This window comes from Lissotriton helveticus, chromosome 4_1 (assembly GCF_964261635.1).
Source record: "Lissotriton helveticus chromosome 4_1, aLisHel1.1, whole genome shotgun sequence".
In the NCBI taxonomy this organism is placed as follows: Eukaryota; Metazoa; Chordata; class Amphibia; order Caudata; family Salamandridae; genus Lissotriton; species Lissotriton helveticus.
The window spans coordinates 1,125,417,114-1,125,439,963 of record NC_136063.1 but is presented as its reverse complement, the minus strand read 5'-3'; the positions used below and the strand labels follow the sequence as shown (position 1 = coordinate 1,125,439,963).

The window sequence follows — 22,850 nt, the reverse complement described above, 5'->3', positions numbered from 1 at the left end:
CACTGCGTCCATAGCCAGAGGCAGAAAATGCTATCCCGGTTCTGGCCATAGGTTATCTGCTGTGGGCAGATGCAAAGAGCACACTAATGCCCGGTATCCGGCCGCCATAGGTTCAGCTACAGCTCTGCGTCACTACACTCTCCAGGTCTCCTTTCAGTGCAGCATTCTATCCAGCCATGCATTCTCCAGCAAAAGATCTGCCTGTCGCTGGTGTTCTTGTCTTTCATGTTCTTCACCAGGTCCAACACTTGATGCTTACTGAGCCCACCCCAAACCGCTCCAGATTGCCACATATCCAACAGGCATTATTACACTCCTCTTCTATTAGCAATCTTTTGGCCTTTGCTGGCATTTTGTTCACCGCCAGAAATAGCTAGTGCTATCGTTAGCCATGTCCAGTCATCATTTGAGAACTTTCCTAAGTTGGGCCGTACAGGCTGTATTAGGATTCCACAGGGGTGAATGTAGTTCTTCATGACATGTCTCGCCCCAATTTTGCCATGTCACTCAGCTTCCTAGACTTCCCCCACATTTCCTCTGACATAAAAATGTGCATTCGTATGAATTTCCTGCAATATGGATCTGGGTTATATTCAAGGGAGGCCAGTGTTGGCGCCATTTTTATTCACTGGTTCGGAGGGTTTTTATGTAGTTCCTTTGAAAACCATTGGTCTGAGTTTTTCATTTTTTACCTTTTCAGTGTTTTTGAAGCTAGCACATCTAAGATACACAAATAGTTTTGGCACATTGGTTTAGGAGTTCATATATTCCCACAGTTAAGGCAATGCTCTGAAATGCATATGCTGCAGAGGATAGGGAGTCTCTGTCCAGTTTCATATGTTTCTTGCCAATGTTTTGGTCTCATTGGGTGCCCAGAGGTTGTAACAGTTGAGGAGTCCAGTATGGAGGGGATAATCAGGTGGCCTTATTTGTCAAATAGTATTAGAGCATTTGGCTTCAGCTTTCGTTCTTCTAAAATAAGTCTAAGTTTGAGACTTTTTGTTTCAGTGATGAGAAGTATAACCAGTGTAGATTAGTGTTGGATAGGTGTGTGATTAATAGAGACAAAGTTGAGCCTTAATGGTCAAAATGTATGATCTATCAACCTTAAATATCTATTCACACCCAAGCCACTGTGTGCCACCTCTAAATTCAGATGTTTCCACATTCTAGGCCCTCTTTGTTGGAACCTCATACCTCAAGATATTAGGGCCACTAACTCTCTTTAAGAACTCCAAACTATGCTGAAAAGCCAATTCTTGTACCTTGAGCAAAGAAGGTGACTGCTTCCCACCTAGCTGTAAACGTGTATTATCAGGATCAGTGCTTATAACTCCCCTCTTGCAGTAATTGTTATTTCATAACCATGGGAACCTCTGGCTAGTTGCATTTCATAGCTTTAGTTAGATATGTTGTCATCCTCATGTCATCCTCATTCTAAGTGCTACTTAGTGAGTTATAAATGTTAACCACTTTGGCTCATTTGTATTTTGCTGATTATCTCTGGGATACCGGACAGACTTTGAAATATTTTGCTACGAAAACTGACAACTATATAAGTTTCAAACCTTACACTCTAGGTAATGGGTTTGAGTTTGAGGACGTTATGGGGTTCAGTGTTCATTCATAATGTATTCAGTCATCCTAAACATGTCCTTTCCTTTTTGAAATGCATATTGTATAGACAGTTGGATTAAAGACTTAGTCTTCTTGATTCCTGGAAGATCATGTTCCATTATTATTTCAAGTGATGTGGATGACCGCCTTCTAAGTAATCCTGAAAGTTATTTCCCTTAAAAATACTGCAACGTACTTCGACAACGAGGTTGAATTTGTATTTGCAGTATACAAAAACTTGAGAATGTATTGCTCTCAAAACTACAGTGCACAGAATGGTGAGGAATCTACAGTTAGAATATACACAAGAAAGAAATCAAGTAACTGTAAGAAACTGGAATAATATTCAGGGTGGGCAACTGTCTGCCTCAAGGAATAATCACAACTCTTGTCAGGATGAACCCTCAAAGTCATCAAATTAATCTGAACTCAACACCCTAGAAGCTATGGCACAGAGCAGGCTGGCTCAACCTAGGGTATTGTGTAACACATTTATGCAGCACCAAAATCGGACTAAAGTCAAAACACCAAACAATAAAATCCGAAACAAATTTAGAAAATGAGTGCAAAATTAAATGAGTAAAATAACACCAAAATGACAAAAATCTAATAAGAGATCCTGCAGATCTGAATTTTAAATGTTTTACATGACAATAGCGCCAACAAGTGCTAAGTATCAATGGTAGTCAATGACTGCAGATGACCAGGATCTAGGTGCGATTTGTGACTGCCCGAGAAGGTTTGCCCTGGAAAATTCTTCAGTGGAGCAAGGCAGTATCCGAGGAAATCTTCATGAAGTCGGACAGGTGTTGGGCGAGGTACCACTGAAGCCACTAGTTTTGACTGGAAAAGCACCCAGCGGAAGAAATTAAAATTTCACATTCGGGGAAGTTTACTCCCTAGTCGGATACTTTTGGCACATTCACCTGGTCACGATTTTTACCCTCAGACTTAGTCTCTTTTTTGGAGCTCGAAATCCTTCTGTGGCGCAATGCAGTCAACTGCACAGCGGAGGCCTCTTATCTCCAAATCATCCATATGGCCCCTAACACAAGAGGACCTGACCTGCCTGATCCAAGATACACATTAGATATTGCACGGGTTTCTGTATTCAGTCTGGCGCCTGGGGAGATCTACAAGGTGGGGAATATGTGTTTAGAAGTATCCATTATAAATATTTTAATTAGCAAAACATACACAAAAATTATGAGAATACTGCTAAAATGTATTGGTTTGTAGGAATAAAATGGAGCTTCCACATATCTGCAAGTCAGTAATAGAATTAGTTTTTGCAAAAAATATAACTGTTAAATGGTTTATTTAACGGAGAACTGCTGTGCAAGAAAACAAAAAATGTAAGTCTGTGACACTTATTTTTAATGTGCAACAGAAGAGGTATTAAACATTTTTACAAAAAAGCTGAACATGAAAACACTGACGATAAAAGTATATAAATGGGACTAGATTATAAAAAGATATATTTGTTAACTATTTTTCTTTGAGGAGGAACAGCATTATAAAACAGGCAGTGACTATTTTAATCAGGAAGGTGATCTAGATGCTTGCCATTTAAATGAATTATTTACCTTTCTGGTCTGCGGGAAAGCTAAAAATATCTCTAAAAAAAGAAATACCTAAAGTTACATTTTATTTAAGATGAGCACTGTGCAGTAGATTAATTATAGATTGCATGTAAAGGTGTATGCTTTAAAGCTTGTGACCAAACTCAAGTGTTCTGTTATCCCTCCACTGAAATCATTTGAAATATCAACAGCCAAAGTTCCTAGTTACTTTTATAAATAAATAAAAACTCTACAAAACAGATATGGAACTTGCTTTACTTCGTGCAGTATTTAGAACTGAACTTTCCAAAATGGATCTTTGGTTGTTCTAGTTAGTCTGGACAAATGAATGACAAAAGTATGTGATGAGTGTGTACTTTCATATTGAATCAAATGGGGAGAAAGAAGCGGATATCCATTTGGCTTCCAAACGAGAGTCAATAATCATAGGAGACTGGATTACTTGTACCTGGGTAACCAGGGTCGGGTATGGTGATCGTCTTAAAAACCTTTATTCACGTACAAAGGTGGTCGGGTGGTATATCTTGGCTATCCGCCTTATATTTCAACGTGAAATCATCATCATTGGGTTTTTTGGGGGGACACTATGCTTTCCTCCACCCAGAGGTAGACCAACTGGTGATATCAGTGAGCCCGTCCCATCTCTAACTGAATAGAGTCTTTTCTAGTCTTGAGTTGTAGGCAATTTCAACTCACTTAACCAAGTTTTTTCATCGCCAATCACTACTGTTATTACCAGTTGGTCTACCTCTGGGTGGAGGAAAGCATATTCTCCAACAAAAAAACAATGATGATGCTTTCACATTGAAATATAAGGCGGATAACCAAGATATACCGCCCAACCACCTTTGTATGTGAATGAGGGTTTTTAAGAAGGTCACCATACCCGACCCTGGTTACACGGGTGTGTACTTTCATCAATTTTAACATTTGACAAAAAGGTGATAATGCATCTAGTACTACTTTGATCCGTGTAGCATCAGGCTTGGGGCGGACATTATGTTTACTTAACTTCAAGAATGGTGTGCGCTAATACAGGTCCCCTTTTACCCAGTGTCACAGAGCCTCCCAGGTGGTGACATTGAATTTGCTTCTCGTGGCTAGTTATCCCAGAAAATTGCTTTCATTTAGGATGCCTGAATCGTGCTACACCAAGCTCAGTGAGTATATCTGAAAATTCCTCCCTTTTTCTTTAGTGTTTTCAACTGTCTCTTGTGATGTCCCATTGAGAGTAACCACTCAAGAGAAATTCTTGTGACTGGTCTAAAAACATAAGTAGCAAAAATGCACCGATTAGGCTACACACTTTTGTAAAAGACAGGAACCCAAGGCCTGGCCAGAATCGATGTCAATGTCTATTGAAACACTGAAAACAAGAGAATAAAAATACATACAAGTGGAGCTACTGCTGGGCAGTATGTAAATGGTGATGGGCTAGTCACAGTAAGACAGGCACTGAGAATATGCACATTATGTGACTTATTGCTATGTATAATAAGCCAATAAGTGGCCATTTCAAATTGAAGATATGGTTTCCTCTAAATCAAAAAATCCTATACCATAGAAAAAGGAAGATATTCTTTCATGGATACATTTATGAATGTAAAAACTCACAGATAGAAATGTTTCAATATTTTCATGAACGAAGGAAGCAATATCTTGCCAGTCCAGAATGTCCCCGAGCCAACTATTCTGCCGCTGTATATGGATTTTTTGCCATTTGTTCTTTCCCGAGCTGGTGACATTCTGTGACAAAGACATAGGAATACAATAAACTCCTTGGAAGAACCACAAGAAAGGAATGCAAATGATATTTCAGTTGCAACATTCACCAAATGGTCAATAATGCATTGTGTATTGTAAAATAGGAATTGATGAATGGAAGGCTTGAAACCACTCAAGATAAGTCCTAACAATTTAGCTTCATGATGATCACAAGACAATTGCTAAGAATCAGGCAATTAGATAAAAGCTGAGGTCTAGGTACCCAGTGTTTTCTGGTAGCAACAGTTATGGCCATAGTGCACAAATACAGCGATTTAACACATTCTCACTATCACCCAACCTTCCTGCATTCTGCATTGGTCAACTTGCCCACAACGGTGAGCCCAGAGTACAGCCCTGACTGTGGCAAATCCATCAGTGATCAATATAAAGCATATATGATTTTCATGCACTGACATACCTTAACAAACCACGAGTGATATAGCCTGTCCCAGAGCTCCAACACTTGCTTCTCAATAACAGCAGTATTGTTGACTTTCTCACCCAGAATTTTATGAATCTATAAAAATTACAAAAAGGCTCATTAATGAATATGCATTAAAGCGGGTTTCCACAACAGACAATTATTGGCCATAGTACAGATATTTCAGTGAAATTCATCTATTTTTCAGTAACTAGACATAACGCTGAGACCATACACACAATGAAAGGATTCTACCATATGCTAAGAATGTCTTCAGCAGAGAGCTTATATGCAAAATATACTTAACTCCTTAACTTCTGGGCCTTTCCCCCAGTTCAGAGCCCTATTTGGGGTAGTTTGAGCTTAGGGCTTCATAACGTGGTTTCTACACATGGTATCCACGCCATATTTGCTTTCATTTATTTCCAACATCCTGGGGATTCTAAAGGCACCCAGGGTTTGTGGATTGTGGAGGGGACTGAGAAAATAAACTAAGTATAGCTAAATATTGAGTTTTGGGTGAAAAATAGGAAAAAAGTGCACACAAAAAGTGTCCCCCCCCCCCCTTAAAATGGCATCAACATATGGTTTGTTGTGCTAAAGTCACCCATCTTTTTAGCCTTTGGGAACATGCAGAGCTCAATAAAAAACCTTTTTTTTACCACAGTTTTGGCATTTTTCAAAGTGGTAGCTCATTTTTAGGTCTCGCCTAGGCAACGCTTGTACTGTCTCTTTGAGACATGCAGTATACACTATAGCAGTGGGAGCTTCGCGGAAGCTCCGCCTATCATTTTCATTGATTTGTGTCTTAAATGCTGCCTTCCAATTGGTTGTAAGCTTGTTAGTCCCTCCTTATGATGGACATGTCTTCATTTGTGTCCTTCCATGGCTACTGGCCCCTTTTCTGCACAAACTACTTTCTTCCCGTGCCTCCCACCCCTCCCTCCCGCAGTCCGATGCCTTCTCGTTTCTCTAGCACATCTAGTACACGAGTCTCGTTTCTACAAATTAGTGTTTTTTCTCTCCCTGGCCGTCTCTCCTCCCACACTTCTGTGCAGTCCTCAGACAGAACATGTAAAAGCCGCCTTAGCTGTTTGGTTGCACGGTCTGCCTCCCCCTGTGATCCGAAGGTGGGGTTTGTGCGCTTTCTCCCATCCCCTCAGTGAGCGCGGAGTCATGGAACTGCTGAGCTGCCCGCTTTCCTTCCCCGGGGGTGGGGACATTAGCTGCGCACTCCTGTGGCGAGGACTCAAACAGAGCCTTTGACAAGATAAACCTGGATGCCTTGTCTTTGTTCCCAGCCTGAGCCCCGCACTGCCATTTTCCGCGGCTTTCCCTAGTGCTGTGTGCCGACGCTGAGGTTGGAGACAGAGCCTCAGAGAGTAGGGCGGTGTTCCCCAGAGACAGCAACACATGATTTAATGGACAGAGCACACAGGGTCGTCGAGCAGGGATTTCATGCTTGAACATATGAGTGGAGACTGCCTTTTGTACGATTTTCCTTGTCTTGTGTTCTGGTAGACCCAATCTTAACCTCAATATCATATCAAACGTCAGCTGAAATAATTTTTTTAAGGCTTGTGACGTGTATTTCGTTCACCACATGTTATCCATTTGTCGTTCAGACAATGTTTTAGATTTTACTCTATAATCTGTGCCACCAAGATTACAAAACCTTTTCATGTTAGTAGGGCACAATGTCAGTCTTGGGTTCCAGTGTTTTCTGGGAATTGTAGTTTTCAATGGCTTCAGTTGAACCAAGTTGAAGAACTAGTCTCACAAATATGGAGTATTTAATGGTAATTGCGCTCAAGATAAACTATGGGAATGGATACATTTAATGATTATTGTGAGCCCAGTAAATGGCCTTTTGTCGACTAGTAAATGAGGGGTTTCAAACAAAAACAACGAACAGAGAGCCACTGATTAAGTGAAATGTGCTTTGACCTGATGGGCCGAGGCAGACAGTTTGGTTCTGAGGCGGGAGGCAGGGACTATCGAAAATCCCCATTACGACCCAGTGGGATAAAATGCTATTAGCCCACACATCATACGCTCTAATAATGTCTAGTAAAGGTAACTGAACTGAACAATCTGATGTCAGAAATGAAAAAAGTTGTTTAAAAAACGAGGAACTCAGAGATGCACCTTCACCATAGTATATAGAAAGGATTCTAGAGGGATGAAGACCTAAACTGGTTCTCTTGTAAAGTGCTTTAATGCCCCTCGGTTCAAGTTAGCGCTATATAAATCTACGCAAAAAAACAGTCCATCCAACACTGACACTAGCAAAAAAATTCTGTACACAATATAAGTAGGCATTTTTTTTCTGAACAAAGGACAGAAATATGAGAATAGAATTGTATTCTTCAAGAACATTGCTTTCAATATAATGTTCCATTATAGTATTGTGGGCAAAATATTGCCGAGATAAGTATATTCAGCGAAGAATAGGTTTACTTAACTATATATATATATTCACTGAAAAAACCATAGGTTATAGACCATATATAGTTAGGAATTAGCATTTAAAAAACCTTATTTTACTCACACAAAACCATTGAAATTCCATATATAGTTAGTTGCACTAACTATATATCGCGCACCCGCAATCCACTGCTGATCATGTCACATATTACATCATTCATGACATGGTCAGTGACATCACTGATGACATCACTGATGACATCTCAAATGACATCACTGATGACAACATCCAGTGACTGTATGTTTCTGTAAAGTTAAAATATGTCTTACATATTGAAGAATGAGTGGATGTATAAGTGTCTGGATGAAGGATTTAGTAGGTGCGTGACTGACTGTATGAGTGAGTGATTAAATGTGTCTCACTGAATGCACGGGTTAGTGACTAAACTGTCTTAATTTGTGCATCATTATGTCTGTTGTGATGTAAACTGCTGCATGTGTTGATCATTAGCTATACGAGAGGCTATATGTGTTATTAATTGGTTGCCCAAGTATTTCTATGGGAGATTGAGTTTGTGTGGGGGTGGCTGGAAGGTGTGTGACTCTGTGCATAGATGTGTGAGCAGTTTATTCACTAGGTGTATGAGTTCAAGAGTGCATGTGGAAACAGCTACATGGGCAGTTGACTGTGTGCATGAGTGTATTGATGAGTGAATGGATATCTCAATGCTACATGTCATAGTAAGTACATATGTAAAACACAGTACATGTGAGAGTTGGCATATATAAATAACTGTGCATGAGAGCCACTGAATGAGTGAGTGGTTGTATCGATCATTGTGAACTTGTATCAGGGATTGTATAAGAGAGTAAATATGTGTTAGTATATGTTTCAATAAGTAAGGTGTGTATAACTGTATAGTTGAAGAAATGGAGGTGAGATTGTTTCTTTGCATGACTGACTGGGTGTGTGAGTAACTCCATGGATGAGTGGCAGTGTGTGAGTGTCTGTATACACTGAGTGTATCTAAGGTTATATTAGAGTCTGAAGAGGTTTATCGTATTAGCACAAGAATTATGTCAAATGAGACGTCATCAGTGATGTCATCAGTGATGTCATTTGAGATGTCATCAGTGATGTCATCAGTGATGTCACTGACCATGTCATGAATGATGTAATATGTGACATGATCAGCAGTGGATTGCGGGTGCGCGATATATAGTTAGTGCAACTAACTATATATGGAATTTCAATGGTTTTGTGTGAGTAAAATAAGGTTTTTTAAATGCTAATTCCTAACTATATATGGTCTATAACCTATGGTTTTTTCAGTGAATTTTCAAGGTTTTGTAAATGCTAATTCCTAACTATATATGGTCTATAACCTATGGTTTTTTCAGTGAATTTCAATGGTTTTTTAATAGCAAATATCATAAGCTGTCGAATGTCAAGTACGTGGTAAGTAAAAACATTTTCGTGTTTATGCACACTGATCTGCTTTGAATGCTGCCCCCCACCCCTCATTTCTATTAGGAGTACTCTCTCTTTGCAGATAGTGAAGGGTAGTTAACGCAGGCCTTTGCCCCCGTTGTAATCCGTCGTGCCTGCTTCTCTCTCCATTTGATTGATTGTTCTCTTTGGTTCATTCTCTATTTACAAACAAGCACAGAGTCGCAATACTCTGTTTAGTCTTTGCAGATAGCGAAAAATCGTGTAAAAAAACAAAAGGAATCGAGCAAAATCAGTAGGCCACTAATGGGATCTCTTTTTGACCTCCCTAAAATAGAAACATTAGGAACAACCTGTTGATAATACCAATGTGTATGTACATAAGCGGCGTTCATTTGTGTTCACAGTACCCCTTGTTGATTGTTTGAATCGACCATTGAATTGTTCGAAGTTGGTTCTCTTAAGAATCTTCTCTGCCTGCAAACGAGGAAGAATAGGAATATTCTCTCTCCCTTTGCAGATAGTGAAGGGTAGGTAACGCAAACCTTTAACACGTCGTGCCTATTTCGTTCCTCATTGATTGATTGTTTCCCCAAACATTGACTGTTTGGGAATTGGTTCTTTTTGGAGGTATTCCCTGTTTGCAAATATACGTAGGAAAATCTTTGCAAATAGTGAAAGGGTACGTAATGCGGACCTTTCTCCCCCGTTGTAATCTGTCATGCCTATCTACTCCCCACTGATTGATGCACCTGTTTCACCCGGACCATTTACTAGAGATACGTCATCTGGCCCGACCAGAGAGCACCCCTAGTGAAAAGGACATATGCAATAATAACGAAGTGATCACTGTATCCTGTTAACAGAAACTTTAGCATGAAACAACCTGGAAAGAAAAGAATAGGAAAACGAAAATCAGTAGGCCACTGATGAACATGAACTTTTATTAAACAACGAACAAAGAAACGATAACATAACGTAATGATAAAACCTATTAATGTCCTAGAAACAAGAAAACGTTAGAAATATGCCAGTGGTGAGAGACCAGAAAAACAGTAAGAGAAACCAAATCACCCCTCGCTGTCCCACCGCCTGCCACGCCCAAAAAATCGATAGACTAGGGAAAATGCAAGTCAGTAGAACATCCGCCCCCACTCTGGAAACTTCCAAGGTGGGGCAGGGTTGCGGCTACGCCCAGCCGGGAGCAGCCCATATAAGGCGGGTCCTGCTGCCACGCCTCGGCCAGGAGATCCTAACGTAGGGTGTAGCCGGAGGAGAGGCCGAGGCCAGCGGGACCCGGCCAGGGGATTGCCTTTACAACGCTGAAGAGTTGCAGGGGGGGGGAATGTCTCCTCGACCCTCCCCTCTCTCTCCCAGTCCGGCCGCGGTGGCCCTTGAGAGTTTCAGGTAGTCCCGCCACATGCTCTTCCGGTCCGGCCACCAACGGTCGGGGGGCCGAGGCCGACGGGATCCGGCTGCAGCCGATAAACCAAGGAACCCGTTCATGGGGCCAGAGCCAGGGGCGTCCGGCCGACATCCACCGGAAGCCCGGCCCAAAGACGGACGGGACATTTTTTCTTTTCTCCTTCGTAATAGCAGCGGCAACACGCCAGGCACCACTTCTTTCTTAAAAAATGGCTTTGACAACACTGGGGGGGATGTCTTGCACATGTCTCCGACCCCCCCCCCCCGTCCTCATCGCCACCGGCCATAACAAATGTCAAGCGGGGCGCCGTGGGGTGCACTGGGAGGGAGAGACGGTGCGAACAGGCCTCTCCCGCCTCCTCAGGTGAAGGCTTCCCAGCTGCACCCTCAGCGCTCCAGGCGCCCCGAAAAGGGTTCGTCCACTGTGGCGATGCTGCAACGTCTCGCCCGGCAGGGTGGAGCCCGTCCGCTCATGTGACCCCGCGATCGCCGGTAGCTGCCGAACTCTCAAAATGGCGATCGACCTGGCAAGAGCGGGCCCAGCATGAAGAAATGGCCCGGTCACTGGTTGACTCCACCACCGTAGTCCTCCACGACCTTGAAGATTCTACAGGAGCCGCGGGAGTCTCCGACCCCCGATGGGGAATGACTGCCATGATCGCCCGTGGAGTGACGAAACTGTATCCGCGGGACGTCGGCGCTCCCATGCTGGCGCCAGCCTCACTTTGAATTACTAGAATCCTGCAGACCTCAGTTCCGGTGAAAGCACAGTGTGACCCGGTAGGAAAAATTGTTGCACCCCCTCCCCTTTTGAAGTGATAGTTCAAACCACCGATCCTTTCCTTTGCCCTTTTAACGGAACTTTGGACTGCCTCCCCCTCTTTTACATTTTCTAGAGAAAACAAAACATTAACCACTACTTTACCATAGCAGTTGACACCAGAACTGTTTTCAAATTGAAAACCAACAACATCTTCAACAGAATCCTTTTTGTTTCTGCTGTGACCCTGCTACAGCACAGGCATTGTCCCCAGCAGTAATTCTGCAATGCCGGTAAGAATAGCTGTGGTGCCTACTGGACTCACTCACCCCCGCGGCGCCCCACGCCGTTATTTGCTGGGCGGCAACTTACTAGACATCACTTTCGTGCCATCTAGATTTCAGCTCGTTCTGCTGCCTTGGAACTATTCGCACAACAGACTGCTACTGACGACCCACCCCCAGGCAACATCTTCTGAATTTTCATAATTTGAAAGAACTAGTAACATGTCCTCATCAGGAATTCAAAAGAAATTGCCACGGTCTCTTCGTTGCTTAAATGTTTTTACTGTTTTTGTTTTGTTGTATATATTTATATGTTATTAAAGTTTTATATTCCTACTACTTTGTTGGAGTGCTATATATTTTTAATGTGACACATAATTGTAAAAACTTTGATGTACAAAGAGTCATTCCTAGAATCTTCCGCTTCAGGCTCGGTCCCCTCCCCAATCACAATACAGGATGGTTTTCAGATAGTAGGAACACGTGTGGTGTGACGGATCTCATCGGGTGTGGGCCTTGATCTACTATAACTCCTTTGAAGAGGGGTGATTCTTTACAGCTGGAGCCATAAACTACATCTGCAGGGCTAGCTGATAGCCTGGACAATCGGACACAGAGGAAGAGGAGTGTCAGAGGGTGCGGTAGTGAATAGGGCGAAAGGGAGGTGTCGGGCGGGCACAGAGTGTGATTCTCAGGGAAGAGCAGCGCAGATGGGGGGAGGTTTATTGCCCATGCATAAGACAGAGAGCGGGGGTGACCAGTGCCTGGGGAAGATGCTTGCGAGGGTGGGGAGCCATGCTACGAATCGACAGCGTGCAGAGAGTGGGTCTGGTCAAGGCATCTAAAATGGCTGCCGTGCACGACAAAAGTGTGGCATTTCAAAAAAGGCAAGATGGCGCAAACAATGTTTTTCAACACTTCCTCATTTCCTTCGAATCGAACGTTAACAGACGTTGGTGCATATTACCAAAGTTAAGCGATATTTATCGCTAACGATGCTTACCAACGAATTTTTTACCGCTAAGCATTGTCAGAAATTATCGAAGATAAACCTTGCTATTATCAAGGTTTATCGCAAATGCGATAAAAAACGGCCGCAATGCATGAATATCGCTAAAAAGTCAGCGATATTCATGCATTACCGAGCTAACGCTCTTGGCCATGTTATCCACCTCCCATTGGATAACATGGCTAAGAACTGCTCAGGGCAGGTGTTACTTTTTGGAGATATTCGCGCTTAGCGCGAATATCTCCAAAAGTTGGTAATAGGAGATATATATCTTGCATGTTGTAATGCAAATTATTGTGGTATATGGAACTCATACCATAATCTCTCAGGAAAGCAGAAACTGATCCTTTTGGGACCGCCTGAGAAGGCCTAGGGGGTGAGGGGTACTCTACTTTGCCCCCTTTTCACGTTCCGAACTATTTTATTTTACTCTCTTCTGTAATTACACAAAATAGCAGCGATAAGATGCATCAGAGACACACAGTGAGAGAAAGGAGGCCGGAGATGAAGAAGAGATGTCAAATACACATTGGAGATAATATAGTGGGAGAAGGGAAGTAAATATGAGTAAACTTACCATGTAACATAAAAATGTTGCACTCTATACTATAAGTCTCATTTTATACTACAATCACTTCGCTACAACCTCATAAATTAAAAATAAAAATGAATAATGTCTCAAACAATTTTTGATTTCTAAATATAAATTTATTCTTCAGAATTTTCTAAATTTGAAAGAACTAGTAACATGTCCTCATTAGCAATTTCCTCTTCAATCATCTCATCTGGAATCTCCTCATTAAAAGTCTGCAATGATGATTCTTGTAACTCTATGGTCTCCAAACATTCGATAAATTCGCCATCAACAGATTGATCAAAGAAATCATTCAAGTCATCTCCTCCTTGTGACAATATTTCATTATTGGTGCTGTCAATTTCAATCAATGTAGTGGAATCATTCAAGTCATCTCCTCCTTGTGACAATATTTCATTATTGGTGCTGTCAATTTCAATCAATGTAGTGGAATCATTCAAGTCATCTCCTCGTGACAATATTTCATTATTGGTGCTCTCAATTTCAATCAATGTAGTGGAATCATTCAAGTCATCTCCTCCTTGTGACAATATTTCATTATTGGTGCTGTCAATTTCAATCAATCTAATGAAATCATACAAGTCATCTCCTCCTTGTGACAATATTTCATTATTGGTGCTCTCAATTTCAATCAATGTAGTGGACAATGCAAAAGAAATTGCCACGGTCTCTTCATTGTGAGCCATTTTATTTTGAAATTGCTTGCTGTAAATTGCAGAAAAAAATAATCACTTTCATTTATCGTTTTTAGTAATACATAATATAAAACTAACTTTATCAAGTATTTAGTATAACAGAAGGACTGCAAATAAATAACAGAAAACATTTTTCAAATTATCTTCAAGTGTACAACATAGTTCCCCTTACAAATTAACAACTCACCTTTTTAAAAGTAGGAGAAGTGTTAGTACTGTGTAAATCAAACACCATAAATTCACCACCAAAAATTCCTCACAAATGTACCTCAGACAGTAGTATCACAAAATGGCTGTGGTTTCCTCTCATTTGAGATATATACATAACCAATTAACTTTCATCACACACAAATACAAAACCAAAGTAACATTTTAATTGGTTCTAAATTTCAACACTTTCAAATGTGTTTTCCCCATGCAATTTTCCATAGGACATTTACATACGTCTACAGCCTGAATGGCTGAACGGAATTACACCAAACTTGGCAAAATGGTACATCAAACCTAAGAGGTCAGGAAGGATCTACTATGCCCCCTTATGGTCATTTGCCCCTTCGCTTTGGCCTCCTCTTGTCTCTCGATCCTACCGAGAGACAAGATGGCGGCCGCTACGGACTGTTTGTAATGTTGACAGACGCCGGAGAACCAATCAGCTTCGCAAAGCTCCGTAACGCGAAAAGTACGCGAAGCGGAGCGCTGTTACAGATATATATCTTTTTTTGAACGTTAATTTCTCAAAATCCACTGGAGCACATATATTGAGACCTAGCAAAGGCACATCGGGCTACCAGTCCCTAATATTTTGCCAAGTTTCGTGCAAATCCATTCAGCCGTTCGATTATTGACATTTAGATACGTCTACAGCCTGAATGGCTGAACGGAATTACACCAAACTTGGCAAAATGGTACATCAAACCTAAGAGGTCAGGGAGGATCTACTATGCCCCCTTATGGTCATTTGCCCCTTCGCTTTGGCCTCCTCTTGTCTCTCGATCCTACCGAGAGACAAGATAGCGGCCGCTACGGACTGTTTGGAATGTTTACAGACGCCGGGGAACCAATCAGCTTCGCTTCACAAAGCTCCGTTGCGCGAAAAGTACGCGAACTGGAGCGCTGCCCGGTCCGCTGTTACAGATATATATCTTTTTTTAAACGTTAATTTCTCAAAATCCACTGTAGCACATATATTGAGACCTACAAAAGGCACATCGGGCTACCAGTCCCTACAATTTTGCCAAGTTTCGTGCAAATCCATTCAGCCGTTCGGGCTAAAAGTGAGGCCAACCGCCCTATGGAAAACTAAATGTTAAAAACACGTTTTGGGACCCCCTTTTTTCTCGAACCCCCCCCCCCAATTTTCAGGGGCTGCTCAGAAACAAAATGTGCCATTTTCCTGAAAATTTCAGCCAATTCCGTCCACAAACGCCAAAGTTATTAGACATAGAATTTTCAAAAATCCCATAGAGAAAAAATCCTAACTATATATACCTACTGGCGACCGCCAGTAGGTAATATATATATATATATATATATATATATATATATATATATAGTTTTTTTCTCTCAAGGAATGTGGAGTTAAGGGTAAATCTATACTGTATGCATTAGCTTTCTGGATAATTTGATCCCCAATATTTTGGCAACAATATCTGAACATACAACTAAGGGGAACACGAGAAACAAATATGTATTTATTAAATGCATTCAGATGGCTCAGTGAGTTAAATACTCACCACTAGGATATGTGGTGATCTGCAGGTTTTGTGTTTAAATCAGAGAAACTGGTTCTGCTTTCCATCCTTTCGAACTGATTACCCTTAAGTATGGTAATGGTTATCTATTTTATTTATAGCAGTTAGATGCATAATTGCAGTAGGGAGCACTATATAAATACACATTAATTTTATTATTTAACACAATTGTGTGCCTGTGTATAGTACACTGAAATGCTTTGGAGTTTACATTGGTAGGTATCAGTTCACTGATGGGCGTTAAGAGAGTTATTTGGCAGCGATGGTGGTGCGTGCAGCCATCTGTCCCTATTATGGTGGTTACATTGAAACATTACATTTCGTTACAGGATGTTTGTGGTTGCTTTCGGTGGGTTGTGAAGATGATACTAGGTAAGGTAGACTCCTTAGGGTGGCGAAGGTGATGCTTTAGGGCTATTTTGAATAATACTCAAGGTGATAGGGCTAGGGTGGAGGCTATTACAGTTTTAGGATTACAGGGGGTAGCTATTTGAGTTATGGAAAGATGATCTTGGCAAAGTAATTGGTTTCCAGCATTGGTACAGGAAGGCTGAAGTCATGGCTGCTTTTCAGGGTATCCAGATTTTATACATTTGCATGAATTATCTACATTCTCAATGGTTATCCTGTAAATCGGAGTTGTCCAGTGGCTGCAGTAGCAGTTGATTAACGTAAGTCTGTGGGCTTCCATTAACCCTGCATTGTGGTGCAACACTGTAGGCAACACAGACCAGTGTCCTTGTATTCAAAGCCAAACCCTGTGGCTTCAGAATTAACATTAGTTGCCAAGTGTGCACTCGCACTGAAACCATTTTGGATCACAGATCTCAATTAGGAGTTATGACCTCATATGGAGCAATTTTGGATGAGGCTGGAGTAGAAATAGCTGTGGTGGATGGAGGTTTGGAGCTCATCGATGTGGTTGAGAGCTTTCTTGGTGGAGTGTGTTTCAGGTGATGTGGCTGAGAGCTTTTTGATGGAGTATGTGTTGCGATTGTTGATGGTTGTGGTGTACTGACCTGTTTTAAAGTGTTTTAAGGGTTTTAGAGCAAGAGAGAGATGCTAGGTTCAACAGATTTTTATGGGAATGATAATGGTGTCTTTAAAGTAGGGTCTTAAGTCGTCTAGACAGAGATATGAAACTGCATGATTTAGAGGATAGCATTCACAAGAACTCCACCATAAAATGGCAGGACCCTCCTAATCCATTCTCTTCTTCGATTCCATAACCCAATGAGTATGTGGGAAGGTAGAGGCTGATAGAGCTGACAACTAATGTTCTGCTGGCTCCCCTGCTAGGTCCCTCATTGGGCAGTGGTGATGCCACAGAGAGAGGAGGACTACCTGCTTGTATTAAGTTGGATGGCCCATTATCATTTATTTTGTCACTACGTCTATGAAAGACCCCTGTAAAACTCTCAGGATGTGAAGACACTTTTTGTATGGGTACTGGAAATATGAACGTAATACAGAAGATTTGGGGTCATGGTATACAAGTGGAAGGTGAGAGGGTGGAGAAGAGGTGTGCTCTGATTGGGCAGAATGCTGATGTGAAGTTTGCAAATGAACTTCAGTGAGAAAGTGCTTGGTTAAGTGGCTTTATTTTTATACTTTGATACCGTGCGTGTTTCATCGAATCTTGCGACTCTCTTTAAGTTCGCATTTAGAGCATATTGTGCTTTGTAATAGTGAGCACAAGGGGGGGAAGAACATTTCTCACTAAAACCTGGAGATGGGGATTCGCACGCCTCTCTGGATCCTGTCGTGAGGTTTATTAATTCATGCTATGTGCTATTAAGGTCTCCTGTGTCCAGCTTTCCACACACTGCCTGCCACCCATACTACCTACCTCCTCCATGTCCTGCTCACACAGAGTGTGTAGGAGCTCGAAGAACCCACGGCACCTAGAGCCAACAACTGTGCTGCACCATATAATGTTTTTTCATTGTGTAAAGAGTACACTATAGACCAAATCATATGGTGAAATATATCGAGTGAAAAATAGGTATCAAGAAACCTATGCATTTCTAAAATGGGCACAAGATATGAAGTTTAGAAGTAGTGGGTATTTGAACATCTCTGAATTTGTGGTTCCCCTATTAGCTAATCATTTAGAGGGAATCTTTAACAATGTCCTCTTACTTACACACTGGCTTACATTTGGAAGGCACAAATGCAGTGAAATCCACTTGGTAATAACAAATATTCTATTATTTGCTACCATATGTCTTTAAATAAAAATGTTACATCACTTGTGGGGATAGGCCTAGTGCCGGTAACAGGAAACAGGACAAAACATAATATGGACACATCACCGCATTTTTCCACTGAAAACTGACTGTTCTTTCCCAATGTGGGTTGCTGTGCATTTGGGCCCCAACTCAAGAGGCACCTAAGGAACCCTAGCAAACCTATACATTCTTTTAAAACTAGACAGATAGGGGAATCCAAGGTGGGGTGACTTGTGTGACTCTCACCAGGATTTTCTAACCAGAATCCCTTCCAACCCTTGAACTTTGACAAAAAAAAAACATTTTCCTCACATTTCTGTGCTGGAAAGTTCTTTAATCTGTGGGTAGCCACAAACGTCCGTTCACTGAGCATTCCCTCAAGTCTCCTGATAAAAATAGTACCACACTTTTGTGGGTAGGCGCAGGCAACGAACCAAAACGCAACATGGATACATCACATTTTTCCACTCAAAACTGATTTTTATTTTGCAAAGTAGGTAGCTGTAGAGTTTGAGAACCAGCTCAGTCACACCTGGGAAACCTAATAAATCTGCACAATTTGAAACACTAGACAACCCGAGGAGTATAGGGGTGCGTGGCTTGTGTGGATTTAACTAAGTAATTTTACCCAGACGCCTTTGCAAACATCAAACTTTGGTAAGAAAAAACAACAGAAACACAGCTTCCTCACATTCCAGTGACGGAAAATTCTGTAATCGGTGGGGAGCCACATACTTCCTACCACTTTGAGTTCCCTATTGTCCCCCGATAAGAACGCACCCCACTTGTGTGGGTGAGCCACATGACCACGACACAAAAGGCCATAAAACGTTACATTGAGAGATAAGCAATCAGAGTTGCTGCAGTATTTGGCGCCCTGCTGTGGCGCAACCCATGCAAACCTACAAACCACAGAAATGTTTGAAAGCGAGACAAGAAGGGTATTCCAGGGTGGTATGCCTTGCGTGGACCTCATGAAGTTTTGCCTGAAATCACACATTTTATTAACATTTCTGAGATGGAAACTTCCAGGACCTGCAGGAATCCACAAACCTCCTACCACCAAGCGTACCCCACTTTTGCCAATAAAAATGTTGCACCACTTACTCAGATTGACCTCTGTTTGTTCAGTTCCTGACGTGGGCACCAGTCCCAGCCACTTAAGTGGCACAGTGTTCCTATTGGCACAAGTAGTACATCTGTGTGCAGGTAGGTGCCGCAAATCGGCTCTGCGTCAGTCTCGCTGGATATGACGTGCAGGGTGTCTATAGAGTCGCTACCCCAGTATGCTGATATCAGTTTATTTACATTACTTTTTCCAAACCTTAAGCACAGAGCCATTTCAGAAGGCTGATGGACCATTGTGGAGAACTAAGGGTCTACAGGGGCCTTTTCAAGTAAAAAGACTGGTTTGCAGAAACTGGGAGAGTCAGCACGGAACCTGTGGCTATGTAGAGTCTCTATCAGATAAGGCATTATCAAAGGTAATTAACTTGTTCATATGATAGAGAATTCTAGCCGCAGATTGCTTACCTTAGAATGGATACCAAAGCAATACCTCCCCGGAGACAGGTCTGCGAATATGCTCAGACCAAAGAGCGCCCATCATGACGGACCGGACTATCAAGGCAGTAGTGTTTGGTAAACATGTGCAAGGATGCCCACGTTGCAGCCTGACAGATGTCCAGGACAGGAACTCTGCAACCTAGCAAATATTATGCAGCTTTGGCTCTAATGGAATGAGCCTGCAAGCCTTCAGGGGTTACTTCTTGGCCAAGGCATAGCAGATCTTAATGCAGACTACAGTCCATCTGGAGATGCCCTCGTTCTGCACGGCTTTCCCCTTCTTTGCTCCAGTGAACCCAACAAAGAGTTGATCTTCCACGCACTGCTCTTTGGTGTGATTGATGTAGAATGACCACACTCTTTTTGGACTAGGTGGTGGAACCTCTTCTCCTCCTAAGAGCGGTGAGTCAGAGCAAGAAAGATCAGCAGCATGATGCTTTGGTCGATGTGGAAAGCTGTCACATCTATGACAGAAAGGAGGCACAGGTGCAGAGAACCAATATGCTTGGGAAGACACTGTTGTACAGAGGGTGAACACAAAGAGCCCTCAGCTCACCGACCCTCCTTTCCTATGTGATAGCCACCTAGAAGACTGAGATCTGAGAGGGCAACTGTGCATGGGTTCAAAGGGTGAACACAATAAAAAGGTCAAAACTAAACTTAAGGTCCAATTGGGGCATAACCAAAGGTTTGGCAGAAACATATGTTAAAGACCTCTCAGAAATTGCGTAAAGAGGTGATTTGGACAGGAAGGGTTGATCCACCAAGAGCGAAACAAAATGAGATGACTGAAAGATGCTCCTCAACAGTGCCCAGAGCAAGGCCATGGAGGGCAAAAGACCAAACAAACAGTAACACTGAACAAGGGTGCAGAAAGAGGGTTACCATGTTTTTCAGGGCACTAAGCCACACATTTTTTACCACCGGCAGGCGTATACGATCTTTGTGGAGGGACGCCTGGCTGCCAAGATGACCTCACAGACTTCAAAGGGAGAATGAAGACTCTCAACTGCCATAGCTCTATCTCCAAGCATGAAGGTGACAGGAGCGCAGGTTCGGGTACAGAACCCTGCCCTGTTGCTGTGACAGGAGATCCTCCTGAGGAGGCAGCCGGATAGGAGGACTGAGGATACTATACTTTCTGTGACCAATCCAGAGCCACCAAGATGTCTTCTTCAGAACTCGGGACAGCAGTATTATTAGTGGGAAGGTGTACAGAAGTCCTGAGCCCCACTTGAAACTAAATGAGTCTCCAAGCAAGAGACGCCTAGAAAACACCAGCGCGCAGACATGGGGACATTGTGAGTTCCCAGCGGTGGCGAATAGATGCAACCAAGGTTCTACTGTCACGGAAGAGACCTTGCACCATCTCTAGGTGAGGACGCCCTTCGTGATCTGCAAGGCATCAGAGGCTGATTTTTTTTACCCTGGCATTCAGAGATCCCATGTATTTTATGACCTACAATATGTCCTGACATTCCAGAAATGTCCAGAGGCTCAGGGCCCTTTGGGTACAGGGTCCCAGACTCCACCCCACCCTGCTTGTTGCACTACCACATTGCAGTGATGTTGCCTGTGAACAGCTGAACCAGCCTTCCCTTGACAGATGGAAGGAAAGCTTTTAATGCCAAGCGAATCGCTCTCAGCTTCAACAGGTTGATGTGGAGTTGTGACTCCGCCAGAGACCAAAGTCCTCTGATCTCCATGTCTCCCAGATGGCTGCTCCAATCGAGAAGTAGTGCATCTGTCACCACTGTGAGATCTGGGTGGGGAAGGGAGAGAGATCTGCTGCTGACCCAATTGGGGTTCTGCAGCTACACTGGGAGGGGACGGGAGAGAGATCTGACGCTGACCCAATTGGGGGTTCCTCAGCTTTTGTAGTTCTCTCCAATTTTGAGACCAGGTTCGAGAGATTTCCCAGATGTTGCGCCCAATGGGCCTTCAGTTCCATTGGTGTGCTGGCATATGCCAGCATGCATACTATAACAGCAGCCTCACTGGAATCCTAGCCTGAATATTCTGGATTTGCTGCTCTGATGCATAGGTGCGGAATTGCACTGTGTCCAGAATGGATCCAATAAAAGGGAGCATCTGAGAAGGATTCAGGTGTGACTTCGGCATATTTTCAGTGAACCTCAGTGAATGCAGGAGGTCCACCAAGTCTGGAGATGGGCAATAACCGCCTGGGTGAGGCCACCTTCAACAGCCAGTCGTCGAAGTAGGGTATGACTGGAACCCTTGACTGCTGCAGATGAACTACAAACACCACCATCACTTTCATGAACAACCGCGGGGTGAAGGAAAGGCAAAGAGCAGCACAGCAAACTCAGAGTGCTTGCGGCCTACTGGAAACCGTGGGTAACGTCTGTGAGTCAGCAGGCGGGTATATGGAAATATACATCCTGCAAATCCAGCTATACCATCCAGTCTCCAATGTCCAGGGCAGACAGGACCCCAAGCTAAAGTGATCACTTAGAATTTCTCCGTTTTCAGGAAGTACTTGAGAGGGCTTAGATCTATAGACAACAGAAAATAGCGAGAATAGCAACCACAGCCTACTTGTGATGTTGGGACCCTCTCGATGACCCTTACGCCAAACAAGCCTTTATTCTTAGCCCAACAGGTAAAGATGATTCTCTGTCAACAGATCTGAGGACAGTGGGATGGGTTTCAGTGAATGAAACAGTGTAACCACGCTGAACAATTTAGAGCATCTACGAGTCTGAAGTCATGTATTGTTGCCCAGATGGTGTAAGGGTACATGAAAGAGGTCTGGAGGCTCAGGCTGCTGGAGGAAGTGGCACACTGGGCATATTTCTAGCTTTGGGTCCCACAAGGTTTGTGGGAGCTACGTCCATGGCCATGAAAGGACTGGGGAGCCTTACGGTTGTGGTGGCTGGGTTGAAATTGATGCAGCTGTTAACCCCAATTGTAGCCACAGAAGGAGCCTAAGACAGAATGAAGCTGGTGAGGGAAATGGTGAGTCCCAATGACTGGGTGGTGGCCATACTGTCTTTGAAGTACTCAAGCTCCCAATCTGACTTGTCACCAAACAGGCGAGTGCCATCAAAGGGAATTCCGATAAGGGATGCCTGAACATCCCACGAGAAGCCAGTTGATCTCAGCCAGGTGCTGTGGCAGAGCTTCACCAATGAGGCAATCGCTCTATCCAGAGAATCTGTTGGGTCCAGTCCGCAGAGTACCACCCAGAGCCCAAGCAGAATATCAGTGAGGGTTTGATTGAAGATCAGAGGTTCCGTGACAGATAC

At 42.9% G+C, this 22,850-nt stretch overlaps 1 protein-coding gene and 1 non-coding gene across 4 annotated transcripts in view; one reads left to right on the top strand and one right to left on the bottom strand.

Annotated features, from left to right (window-relative positions):
- TMEM245 (transmembrane protein 245) overlaps window positions 1-22,850 on the bottom strand; it is an 894,766-nt gene that overhangs the window by 283,036 nt on the left and 588,880 nt on the right. For all 3 annotated transcript variants that reach the window (XM_078687734.1, XM_078687733.1, XM_078687735.1), the window contains 2 exons: window positions 5,386-5,484; window positions 4,815-4,946 (listed from right to left, as the gene is read on the bottom strand). In XM_078687734.1, coding sequence (XP_078543860.1) covers window positions 4,815-4,946; window positions 5,386-5,484 — 231 coding nt within the window. The remainder of the gene's footprint in view (window positions 1-4,814; window positions 4,947-5,385; window positions 5,485-22,850) is intronic.
- Window positions 17,440-17,561, top strand: LOC144829891 (small nucleolar RNA SNORA26). Its single transcript, XR_013610875.1, has one exon. It is a non-coding gene; the product is annotated as a small nucleolar RNA SNORA26 (small nucleolar RNA).